Source organism: Phoca vitulina, unplaced genomic scaffold, assembly GCF_004348235.1.
Source record: "Phoca vitulina isolate PV1807 unplaced genomic scaffold, GSC_HSeal_1.0 scaffold26, whole genome shotgun sequence".
In the NCBI taxonomy this organism is placed as follows: Eukaryota; Metazoa; Chordata; class Mammalia; order Carnivora; family Phocidae; genus Phoca; species Phoca vitulina.
Window position 1 is genome coordinate 17,959,092 of NW_022589729.1, and position 26,290 is coordinate 17,985,381.

At 36.0% G+C, this 26,290-nt stretch overlaps 1 protein-coding gene across 1 annotated transcript in view; it reads left to right on the forward strand.

Annotated features, from left to right (window-relative positions):
• The window catches only part of CFH (complement factor H), a 92,541-nt gene that overhangs the window by 9,712 nt on the left and 56,539 nt on the right, over positions 1-26,290 (forward strand). The window contains exons 4-9 of the mRNA XM_032422071.1: positions 1,940-2,016; positions 3,900-4,091; positions 5,727-5,897; positions 8,510-8,683; positions 19,542-19,736; positions 20,167-20,343. Coding sequence (XP_032277962.1) covers positions 1,940-2,016; positions 3,900-4,091; positions 5,727-5,897; positions 8,510-8,683; positions 19,542-19,736; positions 20,167-20,343 — 986 coding nt within the window. The remainder of the gene's footprint in view (positions 1-1,939; positions 2,017-3,899; positions 4,092-5,726; positions 5,898-8,509; positions 8,684-19,541; positions 19,737-20,166; positions 20,344-26,290) is intronic.

Genomic DNA, 26,290 nt, shown 5'->3' on the forward strand with positions numbered 1-26,290 from the left:
ATAGAATATGACTCTGAAAATGAAAAATAAAAAATATTTTTTAAAAAAAGGGATTGATAAGATGTTGGTTAAAAAATGGAAAACGAAAAATTCAAAAAAAAAAGAAAAGAAAAGAAAAACAGTTAAAAAAAGTAACTTTGAAAGACTAAAGAATCATTGTAAAAAAGCCATGAATTCTATGTGCAGTATTCCCCTAGCGCTGGAGTTTTGCCATTCTCATTGATCAGTAAACTTGGTCTTGGCTGGCTATTCTTGCTGATCTGGGGGAGGGGCCTGTTGCCATGGTTCCCAAATGTCTTTGCCCGAGGTGGAATTGCCCCACCCTTGCCAGGTCCGGGCTAAGTAATCTGCTCAGGTTTGCTCTCGGGAGCTTTTGTTCCCTGCAAGCTTTCCGTACAGCTTTGGAGGACAAGAGTGAAAATGGCAGCCTCCCAATCTCCGCCCCAGAGGAGCCTAGAACTCGGGGCCCGCTCCTCAGTGAGCCCCCAGAGAAAAGCAGTCAAACACTCCCGTCTCCCCAGTCTCCAGCCACACTCTGTGCTCACCTGGCCTGTGACCAAGCATTTCTATCTTTGGCACCCGACCCCGTGTGGAGTCTCCAAACCCAGTAGATCCCTGCAGTGTGCTCCATACTCCCACCCTCCACAATGATATTTTTGGAACATTTTGGACTTTTTACATAATCAAGGATAGCACTAGTCCAAATTTCTTAGCATGTGGTTTATTTTAATTTTAATTTTTTTATTATTTTTAATTAATTAATTTTTCCAGAGTGTAGTCATCAAGTCAGGTCTGCATATATAAGCCATTCAATGTCAAATTTATCTAACTGTGGTAACTCATTAACCCCATCCTTAAAATCTAAAATGTTCTACTTGAATGGGAGTTCCTTGGGGCAGATGCAAAATGTGCAATCATTACCAGAGGCTTTAGATCAAGGCAAAGCATCCTTCTTAATATTACAGTGAACAGCTAGAGGTAAAAAGCTTTTTCTCAAAAACAAAATAATGGGCAACATTTTGATAACCACAAGAGAGATAATTTTGAGAACAGAACTTTCATAAACTTCTAAATATTCTACCTAGACAAATATTTCCTTCATCTGCAAATAAGGATTGTTTCACCCATTACACAAGAAAAGAAAAACTTTCTCCCTCAAAAAATATTTTGTCTTGGGGCACCTGGGTGGCTCGGTCAGTTGGGCGTCTGCCTTCAGCTCAGTTCATGATCCCAGGGTCCTGGGATCAAGCCCCACGTCCAGCTCTCTGCTTAGTGGAGAGCCTGCTTCTCCCTCTCCCTCTGCCTGCCACTCTGCCTACTTGTGCTCTCTCTCTCTCTATCTCTCTGTCAAATAAATAAATAAAATCTTTAAAAAAAAATACTTTGTCTTTCTTTGAATGTTATTGAACCATGTTTTTGGATTTTGGTTTGGGTTCAAAGAGGTTATAACATTGTTAAGTGTAACTAACTGACTGACTCAATGAAAAGATAAAAAGATATTGTGCACAAAATCATAATGAGTTCATGTTGTGAACCAAAGATTATGACTCTTCCAAGTCCATGTGCCTGAGGACTTGAGGGCCTTTCTTAAGTAAGAAAGAAGCTTAAGAAAGAAAGAGAAAAAATTTAAGAAAGAGAGAAAGAAATTTAAGAAAAAGAAAGAGAAAAGAAAGAAAAGGAAAAGGAAGAGGAGGGGAGGGAGAGAGGGAAGATGGAAAGGAGGAAGGAAGGAAAGAAGGGAGATGGGGAGGGAGGGAGGGAGGGAGGGAGGAAGGAAGGAAGGAAGGTGGGAGGGAGGAAGGAAGGGAAGGAGAAAGGAAGGCAGGAAATGCATATGCTGTTAATTTTCTCTGAAATGGAGTTTCTGGACATTCAGAATGGTATCAAAATTGCATATAAATACACATTAGCTCACCACTCTGTTATTTTTGGTTTTCAGGTATCAGTTGTTAGGTAGGATTAATTTCCGTGAGTGTGAACCAGATGGATGGACCAATGATATTCCTCTTTGTGAAGGTATATGTAAAATTGATTTACTAATATATTCAAATATTTAAAATATCTAAGAGTTTTTGAAATGTCTTACATTAAAATATCCTTAAAATTTGTAATTAAATATTTTTTACTTAAAGTATTTTTGTAGCTTCTAATATAGTACAGAATGGATATCTAAGCTTTTTATTACTACATTATTTTGTGTTTCATTAACCAAATATGAATACAGACTCATCTGACCTAATATTCAAAGTATTAGAGATTAGGAAATCTAAAACCTATTTTCCTTTCCTTTTGGATTCTAACCACTAGAAAAAACACAAGTATCAGAATTTCAGCTTTATTCATGAAGATATTCTCACCCAATAACCACCCAAATGCAAGGATCTCTGGTAACAGCTGAAGTGAAGAACATGATTTAGACATTTCTCCCCTCTTGTGTGGCAAGGGAGATTTTCCTGTGGTCTTAGTCTTACTGAGAAGAGACAGGAAGTAAGAGAGAGCTCTGCTTTTTCTTACTGACCCAGAAAGCAAAGCATAAGAATAAGAAAATGTAGATCCCATTTCCAAATTTTGAGTTAGTAATCTCAATCTCTAGTCATCATAGAAATAAGAGAAATGAGTCAGAATAGTCTTAATTCCATGGTGAGGAATAAGTAGAGGGGGAGAGGGAAAGAGGAGGGACAGAAGAAGGGAGAGAGGGAGGAAGGAGGAGGAAGAGCAAGGAAGTGGGGGAAGGAGGAGAAGAAGAAGGAGGAGGAGGAGATCTTTCATCTATGGAAATGGGGGGTGAAGATCTAAATGCTTTAAGAAACATCTACTCTGGAATCACCTGAGGTGTTTATTTAACCCTGAAAATTTTGGTTACTAAAAACCTACTAGGGCGCCTGGGTGGCTCCGTTGGTTAAGCACCTGCCTTCGGCTCGGGTCATGATCCTGGAGTCCCAGGATCGAGTCCCGCATCGGGCTCCCTGCTCAGCGAGGAGCCTCCTCCTCCCTCTGACCCTCCCCCCTCTCATGTACTCTCTCTCATTCTCGCTCTCTCAAATAAATAAATAACAAAAAAATAAAAAATAAAAAAAAAATAAAAACCTACTAAACCCGTATCTCTTGGGTAATAGGGCAGGGAGATAGCCATAGAATTTCCATTTTAATTCTATCCTGGATGATTCTACTATAAAATAAAGTTAAAATGGCATAACCTAAGAGATATTGGAAAATATTAAGTAAAATCAAAAGGAGTACTTAAATTATTTTGAGCACTAACATGGAAAAGGAAGGAAAATTAAGGACAATTTGTCTATTGAAGTAAATAGAATCAGAACGTTTGCTTTTATACCTTTTAGGAATACAGTGTTGTATTATTCTGGGGCTTAAATGAAAATTTTTATTTAATTATCCCAAGCTTGAAACACTTGTTTGTTACTATAACAATGTAAACTGTCATTCAAAGAAGTAATTTTCTTTGTCCACTCTCATAGAAAAGAATGAGAGATAAGCTTATTGTTGTTTTTTTTTAACTTACTGGTCTTTGTATCCAACAGTTTTATCAAATACTTCTTTAAAAAATTAAGTAATTTCCCCAATCTTACTTTGCTGATGATTTTATCCATATATCTGAATATATACATACTTTTTATTTATTTATTTTTAAAGATTTTATTTATTTATTTGAGAGGGAGAGAATGAGAGAGAGAGCACATGAGAGGGGGGAGGGTCAGAGGGAGGAGCAGACTCCCTGCAGAGCAGGGAGCCCGATGCGGGACTCGATCCCGGGACTCCAGGATCATGACCTGAGCCGAAGGCAGTCGCTTAACCAACTGAGCCACCCAGGCGCCCCTATACATACTTTTTATAATAAAGTTGTCAAATTCTATTAGGAAAAGTTATATTTATTTTTTCAGTTGTTAAGTGTTCACCAGTGACAGAACCAGAGAATGGGAGACTTACCAGTACTGCAGTGGAACTAGACCAAGACCATACTTTTGGACAAGTAGTACGATTTCAGTGTAATTCAGGCTTCAAGCTTGATGGGCCTGCAGAAATCCATTGCTCAGCAAATGGTGTTTGGAGTGGAGAAACACCGAAATGTGTGGGTAAGATACACTTACCATTCATGTGATTGAATGATTTTAGTTTTTCTCATGAAAATATGCATTTTCAAACATTGTGCATCCTAAAGAATATGAATAATACTAATAACTAACATTTACTGAGCACTTACTATTTGCCAGTAATTGATCCAAGTTCTTCACATGTGTCATTCCATTTTACCTTCAAAATGTCTGTGATTTATGCTCTATTTTATAATAAAGGAAACTGTGGTGCAAAAAAGTTAAATCTCATGCCCAAGGTTATCATGGCATAGATGGTAGAGTTAAGATTCAAACCTCGATCATCTGAAACCAAAGCCCATGGTCTTAACCATAATTAAATTATGATTGGTTTTCATGGCTCAAATAGACTAGTAAGCATTTCTGCTGCAAGTTTTAATATTGGCCTGTAGAATAGGCTTTCTTTTAATTTGAAAATGGAATAATTCATTATTTATTTCCACTGATGAATCATGATGACCTTCTGTGCTTAAATAATACTTCTAGAAGAGGGTCCTGTTTTATATATACACAGTGAGTTTAGATAAGTATGCGGAACTGAATTGCATCCACTAAATAAATTTTTGCCTTTTACAAAAAGTTCTATAGTAAATTCTAAGTTAAGATTTCTTTAGTTATAATACTGCTATGACCAGTCTGATGATTGGGGCTTTTGTAATGAAACATTATGGTCAATTTATTTAAAAGTGCCATACTTCATATTACCAGTATTTGCGCAGCAGAAATTTCTGCCATATTTATTTTTTAACATATCTAAAATCTCTTGATTATTTTCACTTTCCTAGTCTAGTCTATCCAACAGTGAGATGCAGAGAAAAGCATTCCTCTGCTTAAAACTCTTTCTAACCAAACTAGTTCCTCAAGTCAGTAATGGTAAACATATTTGTATTCAACACAGCAAATACTGTATATTCTAGAGGTTCACAGAGGGGGTTTCCTTCTTAAAACTAAATTTCTGTGGTTAGTGAAACTTTCCTGGAATAACTAATGTATATGTTTCAAATGAAGTTGAGGAGGGGGCAGGCATACCAGTCACAGGAACATATGGAGAGGAATACAAATACAAGGCCTCTTCCATGAATATGAGGCTCCCCTGTTCTCATGTCCTTGGGGGCCCTTGTGTAGGATACAAGTAGGGGTAAGTCAGTGACAGATTGAAGACAGGCCAGTACAAAGTTCTGAGGTGCTACGTGCTGTGCTGAAGAGTGTGGCTTTTACTCAGACTGAATTGGGAATCAATGGGGGATTCTAAATGGAGCAGTGAAGGGACAAGAAAAAAGGCCATTAAGTTACAAACAGAAAAACGGATTAGAAAGATCGGAGAATTGGATTTGGGAAATTAGTTATTGTTGCTGTAATCCCAGGGGGAAATGTTTGAGAGAAGATGGGGTCAAAGATGATGGCCAGTTTTTGTTTTTGTTTTTGTTTTTTTAGAAAATTTGAATGGATAGTGATGCTGCAAAAATCAATCAGTTACTTTTCAAAGGTGTTAGAACTTTTGTTTGGTTGACTGGTTTACCTAATGGAAACATAATTTGTGTCTTTAATATAACTATGTCTTTGACAAGGCCCTTTAATATATAACAAACATTTTGGAATTTAATTCCTTATATTTAGAAATTTCCTGCCAAGAGCCAGAAATTGTAAATGGACAGTCTACATCTCAGAAGAAAACTTACAGAGAAAATGAACGACTTCAATATAAATGTAACAAGGGTTATGAATACAGTGATAGAGGAGATGCTGTATGTACTAAATTTGGATGGACTCCAAGTCCTTCATGTAGAGGTAATGTTATATTTCTTTTCTATACATTTTGCTGTATATTTTATAAATTGTTTTCATTCATATACTCCTTAGAGTTAAGCAATTTATTTTTCTCACAATGGAGTATTAATGTTTACAGGGATCAACTATTATAAAGACAATATACTTAACATTTTGTGTGCAAGGTCCATTTTGAGAGCAATTAGTATAATTCTCTCATTCTGAAGATAGACGTAAAAGGACCAAAAACGTTCAATAGCTCATTAAACAGTTGGTCTGTGGTCAAAAAGCAAGTCTAGAGCAGAGCCAGGGTTGTAATAGGCTTCCTAATTCCCAGGTATATACACTTCCCAGATTGCTCTTGTAAAGCCCAGCATTTAGCTATAAAAAGTAAATTATATTAATACCAGATGAGGAAACCCTCCATTGACAATGGAATTAAGTGGAAATAACTGGAGATTTCATTAACCACAGGCCTAATATGAATCAACAGTGATGATGATGCTGGGAAAAAAACAAAAACTCTTTTAGGCTTCAGAATGGAAGGATGTTGTACAGAGCTAGAATCCATCTCACCTGTGTTTGGTGTCCGCAAAAGTCTGGAATATTGTGTTCTACTTAGCCCACCTCATTTTAAAAGAGATGGTTTCAAACTATCGTGACCTAAAAGAGAGAATGTAGATAGTTGAGTTTAAGAAATCATATCATGAGAAGAATAGCAAGAAGATACAGTTATAGCATGGTAACAACTATGTTGAGATATTTGCAAACATTTATGGAAAAGAGTGAGTCAACTTCTGTTGAGGGCTGCAGCAGTGAGTGAAACAAGTAACAAGTGCTATCATACAGGAAATCAGAGGTCAAGGGCCTTTCTAAAAGGGTGAGTTTTACAGATATTGTCATGCTGTGGGCCAGGGTGGTGGGGAAATGGTGAGAAGAGTTGAACTCTTAAGAGCCCTCTGAATTTTTAATCATATGATTCATAATTACATGTATAAACCTTGTTTAATAATCCTCTTTTATAATAACTAGAGTTAGCTTTTGAGTCGATTTTATTCTTTTTTTAAAAATTTGGTTGAATTATATGTTAAAAAAAAAAGAAGATCGCAGGAAGGGAAAAATGAGGGGGGAAATCGGAGGGGGAGATGAACCATGAGAGACTATGGACTCTGAGAAAAAAAAACTGAGGGTTCTAGAGGGGAGGGGGATGGGGGGGATGGGTTAGCCTGGTGATGGGTATTAAAGAGGGCATGTACTGAATGGAGCACTGGGGTGTTATACGTGAACAATGAATCATGGAACACTACATCAAAAACTAATGATGTAATGTATGGTGATTAACATAACATAATAAAAAAAATTTGGTTGACTTTTTATAATTTTAAGTAAGCTCTATACTCAACATGGGGCTTGAACTCACAACCCTGAGATCAAGTGTCACATGCTCTGTCGACTGAGCCAGCCAGGCACTCCCTCCACCAAAAAAAAAAAAAATTAGTTGAGTCCACAAACTCAAGAGCTCCTTGGAAAATACATCCTCCTACAATTGAGTGACCTTCACTTTCAGACATTATTAAGAAAATATTTTACAAAGAGGTTAATGAACATAGAACAGTGATCACTCACATTGGATCCATGTTCAGCTGGTGATGTGTAGAATTCAGCTGTTTGTCTTCATGGCAGTCACGGTTCCTACACAAAGAACGTGGGTGCACAAGTCCTCTGGCATTAACTTCTGCCATATGTTTTACTTCCAGAGCCCCACTTAAATATTTAGATTGTTAAATTATCCATCCAGTCATCAAATTATAACTTATAAACCATTTATTTTGTATCAGTCCCCTTGTCCTGTATAAACATTAGAATAAATCATCATTCCAAGTGTCAATGAACATTAGAATAAATCATCATTCCAGGTTTCAATGAAGTTACCTACTTCAAGGTAAGACCTCAGAATCTGAATTCAATTTTGCTTTGACATAAGTTAAAGTTTATTTCCTGTTTATGCTCACTTCCAATGTAGGTCTGAAGGGACTCTGCTCATTATATTAACTGTAAGAATCAAGGGATAGAGACATCATCTTTCCATGGCTTTCCTTAATCACTGCAGCTATGGAGAAGAGAACATAAAAAATCACAAAATGGCTTTTAAAACTTCCTCCCTGAAGGGAAACATGTTACTTTACACTCATTTCATTGTCTTATGCAAATCATAGGGCCATGTCTACCTCAAATGGGTGGGGATATGCAATCCTACCAAGTGTCTGGAAGGAAGAAACGTGGATGAGAACCACAGATGCCAAGGAAGTTGAAGAATCATTGGAAGGAATAGTCAAAGTGATATGTCATGAATTTATTGCCACATACGGGATATAATGATGTATGCAATGGCTTTGGAGAAAGAGGATTCAGTAGTCCAGGGGGCACAGATATATCATATGAGACTTATAGTGGTAGGACATGAGTGATATGGTGGGAAGGATATGAGACTATACTCATTTTAATCCCCTTTTGTGCTGGGATAGGGACAAAAAAATAATATCCACTGCCTTTATTTTTATGTACTTGATTATTTTAATGGATATATTTAATGGCTACATTATCCACGTGTCCTTTTTTTTTTTTTTTTCCAGAAGTAACATGTACTTCTCCTCATATTCCAAATGGTGTCTACAGACCTCAAGCCATCCAATACAGAACAGGAGATGAAATCACATATTACTGTAAAAGTGGCTTTTATCCTGCAACCCCTGTAAGTACGGCAACATGCACTAGTTCAAGCTGGCAACCTCCTCCAAGATGTACTTGTAAGTTCCATTCATATCTTGACCTACTTCTTAATTCTGAAATTACTGTCTCTTAAACAACAACAACAAAAATGGGGACACAATAAATCCAAATATTTGCCTTACCGTGTATGTAAAGCAGAGGCTACAGAGACATTCTTTTCTCTTCAAAGTAGACAATTTTTTTTAAGATTTTATTTATTTATTTGACAGAGAGAGACACAGCGAGAGAGGGAACACAAGCAGGGGGAGTGGGAGAGGGAGAAACAGGCTTCCCGCGGAGCAGGGAGACTGCCACGGGGCTCGATCCCAGCACCCTGGGATCATGACCTGAGCCAAAGGCAGATGCTTAACAACTGAGCCACCAGGCGCCCCAAAGTAGACAATTCTAAGCAGGATCAAACACATGGTTTTGAATATTAAAAATTCTTTACTTTTTGCTATTTAATGTTAAATATGCATGTGTGTAAACATATATTTCTCTAATTTAATTCTAATATCTGAACTAAAACATTTGGTAAGACTAGTGTCATCTAACACCTAATGTGTTAGTTATTTATTTAGGTGTAACAAATTTCCCTCAAAATATATTGGCTTCAAACAACAAACTTTTATCACCTCAGAGTTTCTATGGGTCAGGAATTTGGGAGTGGCTTAACTAGCTAGTTCTGAACCAGACACTTCTTGTGTTGTAGTCAAGATGTTGACCTAGGCTACAGTCAGGTGATGGCTTGGCTGGGCTGGAGGACTGCCTCTAAGATGGCTCACTCATCAGGTTTTTGGCAGGAAGCCTCAGTACCTTACTGCATGGGCATCTCCATAGGCTACTTATAGAGCAGCTAACTTTCTCCAGAGCTTGTGATCTGAGAGAGAGAGATGGAACCCACTTACAAACTAGTCATGCATTGTCTCTTTAAGCCATATCTAGTCTTTAGAAGTGAGTCTTTAAGTCCAGCATACTCAAGGGGAGGAGAATTAGGCTCCACTTTTTGGAGGGAGGAGAAGACACTGTAGAATTTTCTAAAGCCATCCCATGTAGCAAAATGCCACTCAATTCAACAAGGTACTGTATATTATTTCTGGGGGGTGTTTCCTCTGCCCTTTTCTGTCTGTCTCCATTATTATATTCCTTTTCTTTACATATTGCAGTTGGTTGTAAAGGTATACCACACTTAAACTGGATAATACATGAATAAAAAATGTAATGATGCAAATAATAGGTCAATGGTCTTGATATTAATTCTAGGCATAAGTCCGAAATGAATTTTCAAATCAAAAGACCCTTAAAGAAGATCCCATCATCAGTATGAAACAGACTTTAACGTGTAAAACAATTATAATGAAAATATTGATTGATTGAGATGTAATTGACATATAACATTATCTTAGTTTTAAGTGTGCAACACGATTTGATATTTGTATATACTGTGAAATAATTACAAACACAATTCTAGTTAAATCCATCACCACACATACTTATAAATTTTTTTCCTTGTTAGATAAACTTTTAAGATCTACTCTCTTAACAACTTTCAAATATACAATGTGGTATTAATAACTAGAGTCACCAGGCTGTACATTACATCCCTGTAATTTAATTATTTTATTACTGGAAGTTTGTACTTTTTGGTCCCCTTTGCCCATTTCTCCCACCCCCATGCCTTGCCTCTAGCAACCACCAATCTATTCTCTTTATCTAAGATTTTGGTATATTCAGATTCTAAGTATAGCTCATATGGTATTTTTCTTTGATTTATTTCACTTAGCATATTGCCCTCAAAGTCCATCCATGTCGTCACAAATGGCAATATTTCCTTCTTTTTTGACTGAATAGTTTATATATATGTCACATTTTCCTTATGCGTTCATCGAGCAATGGACACTTAGATTGCTTCCATATCTTGGCTATTATAAATAATGCTGCAGTGAACATGGGGTATGTATGGCTTTTCGAGCTAGTGTTTTCCTTTCTTTCAGATAAATACCCGGAAGTGGAATTGCTGGATCATATGGTAGTTCTATTAATTACTTGAGAAATCATACTGTTCCCACAGTGACTGCACCAATCTACATTCCCACTAACAATGCAGAAATGTTCCCTTTCTCTACATCCTCACCAACACTTGTTATTTTTTTCTTTTTGATGACAGCCATTTTAACAAGTGTGAAGTAATATCTTATTGTGATTTCAATTTACATTTCTCTGATGATAAGTGAAGTTGAGTATCTTTTCATATGCTTGTTGCCCATCTATATTTCTTCTTTAGAAAAATGTCTATTCAGATCCTCTGCCCATGTTTTATTCAGATTGGGCTTTTTGTTGTTGTTGTTGTTGTTGTTGTTGTTATTGAATTGTATGAGTTTTTAAAGTATATTTTGGATATTTACCCTTTATCAGATATATGATTTGCAAATATTTTCTCCTATTCAGTAGGTTGCCTTTTCAGTTTGTTGATGGTTTCCTTTGCTATGCAGAAGTTTTTAGTTTAATGCAGTCCCACTTGTTTAGTTTTGCCTGTGTTGCCTTTGCTTTTGGTGTCAAATCTAAAAAATAATTGCCGGGCACCTGGGTGGCTCAGTTGGTTAAGCGACTGCCTTCGGCTCAGGTCATGATCCTGGAGTCCCTGGATCGAGTCCCGCATCGGGCTCCCTGCTCGGCGGGGAGTCTGCTTCTCCCTCTGACCCTCCCCCCTCTCATGTGCTCTCTCTCATTCTCTCTCTCTCAAATAAATAAATAAAATCTTAAAAAATAAAAAATAAATAAAATAAATAAATAAAAAATAATTGCCAAGACCAATGTCAAAGAGCTTATCCCCTATGTTTTCTTCTAGGAGTTTTATTGTTTCAGGTCTTACATTCAAGTCTTTAATCCATTCTGTGTTAGTTTTGGTATATGGTGTAGATGGTGGTCCAGATTCATTCTTTTGCATGTGGCTGTCCAGTTTTCTCAACACCATTTATTGAAGAGAATGTCCTCTACCCACTGTGTATTCTTGGCTTCTTTATCATAAACTATCTGACCTTATATGCATGAGTTTATTTCTAGGCTGTCTGTTCCATTGAACTATGTGTCTGTTATTATGCCAATACCGTACCGTTTTGATTACTGTAACTTTGTAATATAGTTTAAAACCTAGAAGTATGATGCCTCTAGCTTTGTTCATTTTCAAGATTTCTTTGACTATTTGGATTCTTTTGTGGCTCCAAACAAATTTTAGGATTGTTTGTTCTATTTCTGTGAAAAATGCCATTGGAATTTTGATAGGAATTGTATTGAATCTATAGATTGTTCGGGTGGTACGGACATTTTAACAATATTAACCCTTCCAATCCATGAACATGGACTACCTTTCATTTATTTGTGTCTTCACTTTATTTCATCATTGTCTTATAGTTTTCAAGGTACAGATTTTTCACCTCCTTGGATAGATTTATTCCTAGATATTTTATCCTTTTTGATGCTATTGTAAATGGGATTGTTTTCTTAATTTCTCTTTCTGATAGTTTATTATTAGTGTATACAAACACACCAGATTTTTGTACATTGATTTGTATCCTGCAACTTCACCAAATTCATTTATTAATTCAAACAAGTTTTGGTGGTGTTTTTAGGGTTTTCTGTGTATAATATCACATCATCTGAAAATAGTGAAAGTTTTACTTCTTCCTTTCTGAGTGGATGCCTTTTATTTCTTTTTCTTGCCTAATTACTCTAGCTAAGACTTCTAATACTATGTTCAATAAAAGTCGTGAGAGTGAGCATTCTTATCTTTTTCCTGATCTTAGAGGAAAAGCTTTTTACTATTGAGTATAAAGTTGGTGTGAGCTGGTCATATATAGGCTTTATACATTGAGGTATGTTCCCTCTACACCCACTTTGTTAAAAGTTTCATCATAAAAATTGTTTAATTTTATCAAATGCATTTTGTGCATCTATTGAGATGATGATCATATGCTTTTTATACTTCATTTTGTTAATGTGGTGCATCACATTGATTTGTGGATATTGAACCATCCTTGCATCCCTGGAATGAATCCTACTTGATCAAAGTGTATTATCCTTTTAATGTATTGTTGAATTCAGTTTGCTAATATTTTGTTGAAGATTTTTACACCTATGTTTTTCAGGTATTGGCCTGTAATTGTCTTTTCTTCTGGTGTCTTTCTCTGGTTTGGGTATCAGGGTAACACTGGCCTCATAAAATGACTTTGGAAGTGTTCCCTCCTCTTCTATATTTTTGAAGAGTTACAAAATGATTGGCATTAATCCTTTTTAAATGTTGGTAGAATTCACCAGTGAAGCCATCTGGTCTTGGACTTTTGTTTGTTGGGAGGTTTTTGATTACTGATTTAATCTCCTTGCTAGTAATTGGTCTTTCAGATTTTCTATTTCTTCATGATTCAGTCTTGGTAGGTTGTATATTTCTAGGAATTTATCCATCTCTTCTATGTTGTCCAATTTATTGGTGTATAATTGTTCATAGTAGTCTCTTATGAGCCTTTATATTTCTCTGATATCAGTTGTATGTATCCTCTTTCATTTCTGATTATATATATATATCATTTCTGATATATATATCTGATTATAAATATAATCAGAAAAGATATTTGATATAATTTCAATCTTCTTAATATTATTAAGACTTGTTTTGTGATATAACATATGTCTATCATGAAGGATGTTCCATGTGTACTTGATAAGAGTTTGTATTCTGATAGTTTTAGATGGATGTTCTGTGTATGTCTGTTAAGTCCATTTGGTCTAACATGTCACTTTATGTCAGTGTCTCCTGATAGATTTTCTGTCTGAATGATCTATCCACTAATGAAAGAGGGAGTATTAATTATTGTATTGCTGTCTATTTCTCCCTTTATTTCTGTTCATATTTGCTTTACATTTTAGGAGCTCCTATGTTGACTGCTTAAAATTTACAAGTATTATATCCTCTTGTGGGATGAGCCCCTCTATGTAATGACTACCTTTGTCTTTTATTTCAGTCTTTGCTTTAAAGTCTATTTTGTCTGATATAAGTATAAATACACTAGTTTTTTTCTTTTTTCCTTTTTTTTTTTTTTTTTTTTGGTTTTTGTTTGCATGGAATATCTTTTTCTATCCCCTCACTTTCAGTCTATGTGTCCTTACATCTGAACTGAGCCTCTTGTAGGCAGCATATAGATGGGTCCTTTTTTTTTTTTTTAATCTATTCAGCCATGTTATATCTTTTGATTAGAAGATTTAGTACATTTATATTTAAAGTCATTATTGATAGGTGTACACTTATTGCCACTTTGTTATTTGTTTTCCCACTGTTTTGTAATTTCTCTGGTCCTTTCTTCTTCTCTTGCTTTATTCCTTTGTGATTTTATTATTCTCTGTAAAGTATGCTTAGATTCCTTTGTCTTTAACTTCTGTGCATCTACCAAAGGTTTTTGCTTTGTGGTTACCAAAAGACTTACATAAAACAACTTATATTTATAACACTCTACTTAACGTTGATTATGTTCTAAAGCTCTACCATTTTACTCCCCCCATGTTTATATTTTTGATGTCACAATTTACTATGTTTGTGCATCCTTTAATAAATTATCATAGTTATACATATTTTTACTTCTTTTGTCTCTTTAACCTTCTTCCTAACTTTATAAGTGATCAACCCTTACAATATTAGATTATGCTGAATTTTACCATATATTTGCCTTTACCAATGAGATTTATACATATATATGTTTTCCTGTTAATAACTAGCACCCTTTTACCTCAACCTTAAGAATCCCATTTAACAGTTCTTATAATGTTGGTCTAGTGATGATTAACTTCTTTAGCTTTTGCTTGTCTTGTAAACATTTTAATCTCTCTATGTAGCAAGTTGTTTCTCTTGCTGCTTTTGAGATTCTTCCCCTGTCTTTAACTTTTGACAGTTCAACTATAATGTGTATTGGCGTGGGTTTCTTTGAGTTCATCTTATTTGCAACTCCGTAGGTTTCCTGGATCTGTATGTCTATTTCCTTCCTGAGGTTAGGAAAATTTTCAGTCCCTATTTCTTCAAATAAGTTTCTGCCCCTTTCTCTCTTCTTCTTCTGGGACTCTTATAGTGTGAATTTGGTCTGCTGATGTTGTCCCATCATTCCCCACCTTTACTCTTTTGTATTCCTTTTTCTTTCTGCTGCTTTGATTCAGTGAGTTCCACTATCCTGTCTTCCTGATCCTTTCGGGGAGGATCAAAGTTGGCCTTCCACTATCCTGTTCCCAATCCTTTCTTCTGCTTTCTCTGGTCTGCTATTGAAACTTTTTACTCTATTTTTCAGTACAATTATTGTATTCCCCAGCTCTGTGACTTCTACTTGGTACTTTCTTCTATTTTCTATCTTTGTTGGAATTCTTACTATGTTTATCCGTTCTTCTCCCAAGCTTAGTGAGCATCTTTATAACCATTATTTTCAACTCTTTATCAAGTAAACCACTTATTTTCATTCTATCAGAGCTTTTTCTGAGGTTTTATCTTGTTCGTTCACTTTGAATATATTCTTCTGTTTCTTCATTTTCCTTGATTCTCTGTTTATTTCTGTGCATGAGATAAAAACAGCCACCTCTCCTAGTCTTGAAAGAATGGCCTCACTTAGAAGATGACCATTATTGTTTAACACTGCCCTGCTTTTGGTTATCTCTCAAGCCTTGTGATTGTCCATCACCCTACTTTATGTTAAGTGGCTCTCAGTAGCTGAGAGTGTGCCAAGACCTGGACAGTGTCCCAAAGGGGAGGATCTCAGTTAGCACCTAGATTCAGGCTTATAGGAAGCCAGGTCCTCAGGCAGCAATGTTTAATGTATGCAAATATACCTCTTTCAGGGGAAGACTGGGAGATGGGCATTTCTGTCTGCTCCTTCTGAACTGAACAATGGAGTGATAGCCAGTTAAGAACTGTTTCTTTCTCTACCACCATCTCTTTGAATTCACGAATACAAACCCTGCTGGCCACCAAGGGCAGGCAATCAAAGGCCAATACCTGGGCAGCAATCACAAAAACCAGGGCACCATATGCAAAAGCTGGACAGCAGATGCGTGTATGAGCTCCCTTCTAGAAGATACCAGCACTCTGGAGTGCAGCAAAGAGAGAGATGTGATCTCTAGAGGTCTCTGGGAGGATTACAGTTGGCCTTTAGTTTAATTAGAAGCCTGCCTCTCAAGACTCAGTTATGAAGATAGGCCAATAGGCCTCTTTTGCAAGAAAAAATAGATTCCTTAGTCTCCTGCCTCTCTGCTGTGCCCTGGGGTGGTAGCTGGTTTAGAATTCTTTCCCCATTTGTTGCAGTCCTATAGGACCACAATCATAAGCCCAGCTGGCCACCAGAGGAAGGCAGTCTAGAGGAATACCCTAGCTGGGAATCACTAAAGCCAGGGCACCATGGAAAAGAACAAGCTTCTTTCCTGGAGATACCATTGACCTAGAGCGAGGCAGAGGAAGATCACAAAGTTGGCCTCCACTGGCCTATCCCCCAGAGAACACCTATGTAGGCCCCTAGGTGTGTGCCAAACCAGAAGCCTGCTCCTCAGGCTGAAACTTCAGGAAAGGTTAGCAGTCCTCTTTCGTAGGAAGACTGAGATCATAGTTCAGTCTGTATCTACAGTGTGCCCTGGGGGTGGTATTTTCTAAGGAAAATATTTAGTCATGTTTATGGTGGGCTTATGGAAATGGTAGATCAGTTCAACTGTATCTGGGTCCCAGCAAGGTTATTCCCAAGGGACCTTATGAAGTTCTTTTGGACAAGATGGGGAAATTGACCAGTTAGATGGTTTATGAGATAGTTGGTAATTTCATTAAATAACCTTACCCAAGTATCAGATTCAGGACTTTGTTCTCAGGACTATTTTCATGACTCATTTCTGTTATCATAGAGTTTAATTTGTTTATGGGAAATAGTACAAATTTACAAGTGGAATTTCTCAGGATAATGATAGTGAATCTGCATTAGCACAGATTCATTCTTCAAAAAGAATCCTATGTGCTAGGTTGAATCTAATAACATGACATTTAGTAGTGACAACTATAAGATACTGGGCTTAGGTCAAAGGAATCAGCTGTACAAGTACAGACAGATTAGAAATATTTTTTGAATTATTTAGTATTTGAGGTGCTTGGAGGCCTCAGTTGGTTAAGTATCTGACTCCTAATTTCAGCTCAGGTCTTGATCTCAGGGTCATGAGTTCAAACCCCACATTGGGCCCCATGCTGGGTGTGGAGCCTACTTAAAAAAAATTAGTGAATATTTTAATCAATTTTGAGATTAATTTGAGTCAAAACTATGATAGAACCACCAGGACTGTTTGTAAGACCACAACGTGCATTGATAGGAGTCTAAGGTAAAATGAGGCTCTTCTAAGTCTTGCCAATCTCAGTGCTGATCAGACCATATGTGAAATATTATATTTACTTCAGAGATGATCTTGTTAGAGTATAAAAACATATTTAAGTGTGCCCATATGAAAGAGGAAGATAGTAAAGGGGTCCCAGCTTGTCATAATAATAATACCCACTTTTAATTTTATCCCCTTTACATACCTTTTGAAAAGAAATCTCAGCAGTCTGTTTTCTTTAATTCATATCCTTTGAAACACCGTAATAGGTGGATAACTGTAGTTGTTCTGAAATCGGACCACCAGGATTCAAATCTCTCCTTTACAATTTCACAGCTAATTTAATTGAGTTCTTTAAGACTCAGTTCCTGCAAATCCAAAGACTGAAGCTTGCCCAAGGTAGAATTTTTGTTAAATGACACACATCTTGATGTACCACGATGAAATTCATTCAAGAGATAGAGAAAATAATCTAAATATTCAAAAATTACTAGGGGGGAAAAAAACCCTAGAACGTTGCTTAAAAGGTATAAGAGTAAATGAGCATTTTAATCTTAACATTGGAAGCTTAAAAAGAGTGGGGAAAAAATCTTTCAATGAGAGCTATGGAGGTCAAGAATCTATACCTACAGAAGGCATCATTTACAAATCTTTATTAAAGGGGCACCTGGTTGGCTCAGTTGGTTAAGCCTCTGCCTTTGGCTCAGGTCATGATCCCTGGGTCCTGCTCAGTGGGGAGTCTGCTTCTCTCTCTGTCCCTCCCCACCCCTGGTGCACACACTCTCTCTCTCTCTCAAATAAATAAGTAAAATCTTTTTAAAAATCTTTATTAAAGAAAAACAGTATATGCAAGGATTCAAAGTGTATAATCCACATAACACGTCTGCAAAACTACTAGAAAATTTCTCTAATCAAACAAAAAAGAAAATGGATCAGTGAACTTAAGTAAGATGAAGATGATAATGAATACTTGTGTGTGTGTATGTGTGTGTGTATGTGTGTGCTGGAACTGTTGTTCATGTGTTGCACAAGATTCCTTGCAATCGAATCATTTAATGGAAATAAAACTAACATTAGTCTGGCATTAAAAGTACTAGATTATCTCTAAATCATCCAACAAAAAGGGAAACTTTTTCTAGAAAATACTATATATAAATGTGTTATAAACAACAGAACACTTGAACATATATGTCAAAAATATTCAATTTATAAGAATAACTCAATAAAATACAATTATATTATACCTCAATAAAAATAAGACATTTTAGTGTTTAAAAAGAATCAAACTATAATGGCATCAAATATTCACTTTTATTCTAAAATATACATATTATGACTTATATGACATATTTGAAAGCATCTCCTATATATGGTATATATGACATATTATGTAAATGTGACATATTTTTAAACACCTCATGTACATGATATATACATATTATGACATATGTCACATTGTATGTGATATATATGTTATATATGTGTCAAATATACCATATATAGTATGACATATTATGTATGAAATATATGTCATATATATTATTATGTATGTATGACATATTTTAAAATACCTCGTTCTCCAATTAAAATTAGTAATAACAATCAAATGTTTGCCATAATCTTAATTAACTATTTAGATATTAAGAAATATTCTTAGTCCATTTCTTTGATTAAATAAAAAGAGGAAAACTTGCCTCAATGACTGGTTTCAGGCATTAATAAGAATATTATTTTTCTGTATAATGTGGCAGATGGAAAATTTTTGTGTTTCTCTATATTTCTTACACTATTTACGGTAAGTAGAAAAATAAATTAATGAATGTTAATCTACAGAAAAATCCCACTATCTCCCTACATTGAGTTGGTTTGAGAAGAAAAAGCAGGGCTCTGATTTCTGTTGAGAACAGAAAAGAAAGGAAAAGAAGATAGATGATCTGAGCAATAAAATCAGTACTTTCATCTCCCAACCAAGATGCTCATTTAATCATCCAGGGCTAGGATATACATACTCAAGGAGAAGTCATTAAATAGGTCTGTACAGTCTTTTTTTTTTTTTTTAAAGATTTTATTTATTTATTTGAGAGAGAGAGAATGAGAGAGAGAGAGAGCATGAGGGGGGGAGGGTCAGAAGGAGAAGCAGACTCCTCGCTGAGCAAGGAGCCCGATGCGGGACTCGATCCCAGGACTCCAGGATCATGACCTGAGCCGAAGGCAGTCGCTTAACCAACTGAGCCACCCAGGCGCCCCTAGGTCTGTACAGTCTTATTCCACAAGAGTTTTCATACATATATATCATATATATCATATGACCCACAAGATATAATTTTAACTTCATTAGCAATAACTTCATCACACTTCATCTGAATTTTATAACTTTTCTTGTCCTAAAAACCCTGTTGCAATGAGCGAAATTATGATAATAAAAGGATGTAATTCACCAATGAAACAATTCATTTCTAATTTGATTTTTTTATTAAGGTAAAACATTATTTATACTGTTTTTGTTTCTTTTGTTTGTATTGCAAGTGAAGCCCTGTGATTTTCCAGAAATAAAACATGGAAGTTTATACCGTGAAAATAGATATAGATCACAATTTCCAGCAGCTATAGGAAAATCTTTTTACTATTCCTGTGATTCCAATTTTGTGACTCCTTCACAAAATCCGTGGGAATACATTACTTGCACACACAAAGGATGGGAACCAGCAGTACCATGCCGCAGTAAGTAAACCTTTTTATAATTGTATATGTGTACATATTTCAAATAGTAGAGGGGGAAAAACACATAAGTGAGTACAATTAAGCCTTGTATGACAAAAATGAGGCCAAGGGATAAGTTTTATGAGCAAAGACCAATATAGGTTTTTCCTTTAATGAGGAGCTTTTCATAAAAATCACATAACAGATAAAGATAGAAGCTTCTCAAAAACACCTATATCATTCATACATATTTTAATTATAAAAACTGAAGATAAATAATATTGAATATTGATTTTTTTCTTCCTACACATTTGGTAGTAGCTTTAGTTTTTCTTAAGTTTTTGGATACTTATGCATTATAGTTTTAATATTGTACAAACAGTTTTTAACTTACTATTTTGACTGAATTTATGGGTTTTTAAAAATTTTTGTTCATTTTTATGATTTTTAGGACGATGTATTTTCAATTATTTGAAAAATGGAGATTATCCAACGTATGGACAAGCATTTCTCCAAGATGAATCTGTGAGAGTTAAATGTAATTCTGGTTACAGTCTTCCAAATGAGCAGACTATAATGACATGTACAGAGAGTGACTGGTTCCCTCCTCCAGAATGCATTCCTCTCAGTAAGTAAATGGTCTGAGATCCCAGTATATTTATGGTTTTCTAACCCACATCTTTATTAACTGTAGCAAAATTTTATATCAACTTTCTTATTTCTGCCAATGGATATACTTAGCTTTATTTTTTCCAAGTATGTGTGAGTGGATATACACATTTCTTGATACATATGCAGCAAAATAAATGTCTACTGATAGGTATTAGTCAAGAAACAGTAAAAGAAACACAAAGAAGAAACCTGTAATAATAGAGTGATACCAGCAGTGGAGGGAAGAAGATGGCAGTGGAGTAGGAGGAACCTAGGCTTGCCTTGTCCCATGAATACACCTACATAACCATCAAATCATCCTAAGTACCCCAGAAATCAACCTGAAGACCGGCAGAACAAATTCCACAACTAAAGGTCAGGAAGAGGCCACATTGAAGAAGTAAGATGTACACAGTTTGAGAGAAACGGACTGTGGCCACTGAGGTGGGGAGAGAGCCATGGTCACAGAGAAAGGCAAGGGACAGATTAACACACAAGGGAGCACATGGGAAAAATGAATTACCATAACAATTGTCTTAGAAAGTGAGAGAGGCCAAATTTCATAATTCTTCATAATTCTTATAACCAGTGGTGTTTAAAGCCTGGGGTTTTCAAGTGTCAGTGTGCTTGGCTCTGGGACAGCTTAAACGACATTGGGGCTTGGAGAAAAGGCAACCAAGCAGCCTGTCAACATACAGCCGGAAAGAGCAATCTGAAGAGCACACAGGGCACACAGTGAGGAGCGTGTTGCAGAAAGGCAGTTTTGGAAACAAAGGAACTGGCAGGTGCCATTTCCCTCCCCCACCCTTCAGCATAAACACAGAGCCACCTGTGAGAACCAGCACAGGGCCAACACTCACCACCTAACTTGCTTGCACCAAGTCCCACCTCCCTGTGCTCCAGTGGAACCACCCTTCCTGGTCATGCTTGCCTCAGTCCCTGAACAGCCAGCCTCCTCCCCCAGAAGACCAAGCCAAACCCCTGCCCCCACCACATCTCCCAACCTGGGAGTTTTGGGAAGCCTTGATTCCAGCAGTGGTGAGAAGAGGTCTCATTTCACAAGCGGACCATAGCACACCTAAAGTTAAAACTCAACACAGTCAGGCCAGGGACCAAATACTGACCACAACAGTCAAAGAGGGCCTCTGCAGATGACTGGCCTGAAGGATAAAGCAGTCAGGACACAACAGCAGTGTGCATACAGCACACATTGGAGACACTCCCTGAAGTGTCAGGCCCTGGGGGACAGTGGTCACAACACTGCAGAGCACTATAGAACCTCTTCTTCATAAGGCCATTACCCTCAAGAACAGAAGTAGCTGACTTTCTGAACAAAGATGCAGGCATAGAAATTTAGATAAAATGAGAAAACAGAAGAATTTGTCCCAAATGAAAGAATACAGGGCCACAGCCAGAGATGTAAGTAAAATATATATTAGCAATATGCCTGATAGATAATATTACAAAGATACTCACTGGACTTGAGAAAAAAAGTCAAAGACATGAGTGAGACCTTTAACACAGAGATAAAGAATAACATAGCAGAGATCAAGGGCTCAATAAACAAAATGAGAAACACACCTGATGGAGTGAACAGCAGGCTGGAAGAAGCAGAGGAATGGGAATTAATGACCTAGAAGACAAAGTAACAGTAATCATGCTGAACAAAAGAGAGAAAAAAGAATTATGCAAAATGAGAATAGACATAAGGAACTCAGTGACTCCATCAAACATAACAACATTCCTATTATAGGAGTCCCAGAAGAAAAAGAAAAAAAGAGGGGGTAGAAAATTTATTTGAAGAAATAATAGCAGAAAACTTCCCTAATCTGGGGGAGGAAACAGATATCCAGATCCAGGAAGCATAGAGAACCCCCCAAAATCAACAAAAGCAGACCCAAACCAAGACATATTATAAATAAATTGGCAAAACATAGTGATATAGAAAAAAAAAATTTTTAAAGAAGCAAGACAAAAACAAAATAAAGCAAACAAAAAGACAGTAAAATATAAGGGAAAACCCATAAGACTACCAGGGAATTTTCAGCAGAAATTATCCAAGTCAGAAGGAAGTGGCATGATAACTTCAAAGTGCTGAATGGGAAAAATCTGCAGCCAAGAATATTCTATCCAGAAAGCCTATTATTCAAAATAGAAGAAATGATAAAGAATTCCCCAAACAAAAATTAATGGAGTTCATGACCACTAAACCAGCCCTGCAAGAAATATTAAAGGGGACTCTGAGTGAAAAGAAGAGACCAAAAGTGACAGTATGAATGTAGGAAACACAAAACAGTAAAAATGAATATTTCTGTAAAAAAATTCAGTCAAGGAATTCACAAAATAAAAGGATGTAAAATTTGACACCATATACCTGGGGAAGAGAGGAATAAGAATGGGTTCAAACTTAATTGACCATCAACTTAATATAGAGTGATATATGCAGAAGATGTTATATAAAAACCTAATGGTAACCACAAGTCAAAACCACTAATAAATATGCAAAGAATAAAGGGAAAGAAAGCCAATATGTCACTAAAGAAAACCAGCAAACCATAAAAGAGAGAACGACAAGAAAAGATGAGAAAATCTTCAGAAACAACCACAAAACAGGTAATAAGGTGGCAATAAATACATATCTACCAATAATTCCTTTGAGTGGAAATGGACTAAACTCTCCAATCAAAAGACATAAGTTGACAGAATGGGTAAAACAAACCCATCTATATGCTTCCTACAAAACTCATTTTGGAACAAAAGTCACCTGCAGATGGAAAGTGAGGAGACGGAGAACATTTATCATGCAAATGGGTGTCAAAAGAAAGCTGGGGTAGCAATGCTTATATTGGACAAAATAGACATTAAAACAAAGACTATAACAGAAGACAAAGAAGGACAACATATAATAATAAAGGGGATAATCCAAGAAGAAGATATAACAATGGTAAATATGTAGGCAACCAACATGGGAGCTCCCAAATACATAAAACTGTTAATAACAAACATAAAGGAACTAATCAATAATAACACAATAATAGGGGACTTTAAAACCCCATTTACATCAATGGATGGATCATCTAAACAGAAAATCAACAAGGATACAATGGCTTTGAATGACACACTGAACCAGATGGATTTAGCAGATACATTCAGAACATTCTATCATAAAACAGCAGAATACACACTCTTTTCAAGGGCACATAGAATAGAACACATATTAAGCCACAAAATGAGCCTCAACAGACTCAAAAAGATCAAAGTCATACTATGCATCTTTTCTGACCACAACGCTATAAAACTAGAAGTCAACCACAAGAAAAAAGTCTGAAAGATCACAAATACATGGAGATTAAGTAACATGTTACTAAACAATGAATGGGTCAAGAGGAAATAAAAGAAGAGATTAAAAAGTACATGGAAACAAATGAAAATGAAAACACAGTTCAAAACCTTCGGGATGCAGCAAAAATGGTTCCAAGAGGAAAGTTTATACTATACAGGCCTAGCTCAAGAAGCAAGAAAAATGTCAAATAAACAACCTAACCTTACACGGAAAAGAGCTAGAAAAACAACAAGAAAAAAAAAACTAAAACCAGCAGAAGGAAGGAAATAATAAAGATTAGAGCAGAAGTAAATGATAAACTAGAAAAACAATAGAACAGATAAATGAAACCAGGAGCTGGTTCTTGGAAAAAAATGATAAATTTGATAAACCCCTAGTCAGATTTATCAAAAAGAAAAGGGAACCAAATAAATTAAATCACAAATAAGGGAGGAGAAGTAACAACCAACACCACAAAAACACAAACAATTATAAGAGAATATTCTGAAAAACTGCATGCCCACAAATTGGACAACCAGAAGAAAGGTTAAATTCCTAGAAACATAAACCTACCAAAACCGAAACAGGAAAAAACAGAAAATTTGAACAGACCAATTACAAGCAAAAAAAAAAAAGAATCAGTAATCAAAAAAACCAAATAATCAAAGTCCAAGATCAGATGGCTTCATAGATGAACTCTACCAAACATTTTTTTAAGATTTATTTATTTATTTTGAGAGAGGGTGGGGATGGAGGGGCAGAGGGAGGGACAGAGGGAGAATCCAAGCAGACTCCCTGCTGAGCGCAGAGCCTGACATAGGGCTGGATCTCATGACCCTGAGATCACAACCTGAGCTGAAATCAAGAGTCGGATTCTTAACTGACCTAGCCACCCAGGCACCCCTCTACCAAACACTTAAGGAAGATTTAATACCTATTCTCAAACTATTCCAAAAAATAGAAAAGGAAGGAAAGCTTCCAAATGCATTTCATGAGGCCCGGCACTACCCTGATACCAAAACCAAATAAAGACACCACAAAAAAGAGAACTACAGGTCAATATTTCTGATGACACAAAAATCCATAATAAAATACTAACAAACTGAATTCAACAATACGTTTAAAAAAAATATTCACCACAATCAAGTGGAATTTATTCCTGGGTTTCAAGAGTGGTTCAATATTCACAGATCAATCAACATGATACATCACATCAGTAAAAGAAAGGATAAGAACTATATGATCATTTCAACAGATGCCAAAAAAGCATTTGACAAAGTACAACAATCATTCATGATAAAAGCCCTCAACAAAGTAGGTTTAGAGGGAACATACCTCAACATAATAAAGGCCACATATGAAAAAGCCACAACTGACATCATCCATTATGGGGAAAAACAGTGCTTTTCCCCTAAGGTCAGGAACAAGACAAGGATGTCTCACCACTTTTATTCAACATAGTACTGGAAGTCCTAGCCACAGCATATAGACAACAAAAAGGAATAAAATGCATTCAAATCAGTAAGGAAGTAGTAAAATTGTTACTATTTGAGATGACATTATATTCTATATAGAAAATCCAAAAGACTCCATCAAAACCTGCTAGAACTGATCAACGAATTCAGTAAAGTTGTAGGTTACAAAATCACAGTACAGAAATCTATTGCCTTTCTATACAGCAATAATGAAGCAGCAGAAAGAAAAATTAAGAAAACTGTCCCGTTTACAATTGCACCAAAAATAATAAAATACCTAAGAATAAACCTAACCAAAGAAGTAAAGAATCTGTACTCTGAAAACTATAAAACACTGATGAAAGAAATTAAAGATGACACAAAGAAATGGAAGACATTCCATGCTCATGGATTGGAAGAACAAATATTGTTAAAATGTCTACACCACTCAAAGCAATCTACACATTCAATGAAATCCCTATCAAAATACCAAGAGCATTTTTCACAGAACTACAATAAACAATCCTAAAATTTATATGGATCCACAAAAAGACCCTGAATAGCCAAAGCAAGCTTGAAAAAGAAAAACAAAGCTGGAGGCATCACAATTCCAGACTTCAACTTATATTACAAAGCTATAGTGATCAAGGCAATATGATACTGGCACAAAAATAGACACATAGATTGATAGAACAGAATAGAAAACCCAGAAATAAACCCACAATTATATGGTCAAATAATCTTTGGCAAAGCAGGAAAGAAAATCCATTAGGAAAAAGACAGTCTCTTCAACAAATGTTGTTGGGGAAACTGGACAGCAACATGCAAAAGAATGACACTGGACCACGTTCTTATACCATATACAAAAAATATTCAAAATGGATGAAAGACCTAAATGTGAGACCTGAAACCATAAAAATCCTAGAAGAGAGCACAAGCAGTAACTTCTCTGACATCAGCCACAGCAACTTTCTAGATAGATCCCTGAGACAAAGGAAACAAAAGCAAAAACAAAACAAAACAAAAACTATTGGGACTACATCAAAATAAAACGCTTCTGGGCAGCAAAGGAAACAATCAACAAAACTAAAAGGCAACTTTTGGAATGGGAGAAGACATTTGCAAATGACATGCCTGGTAAGGGGTTA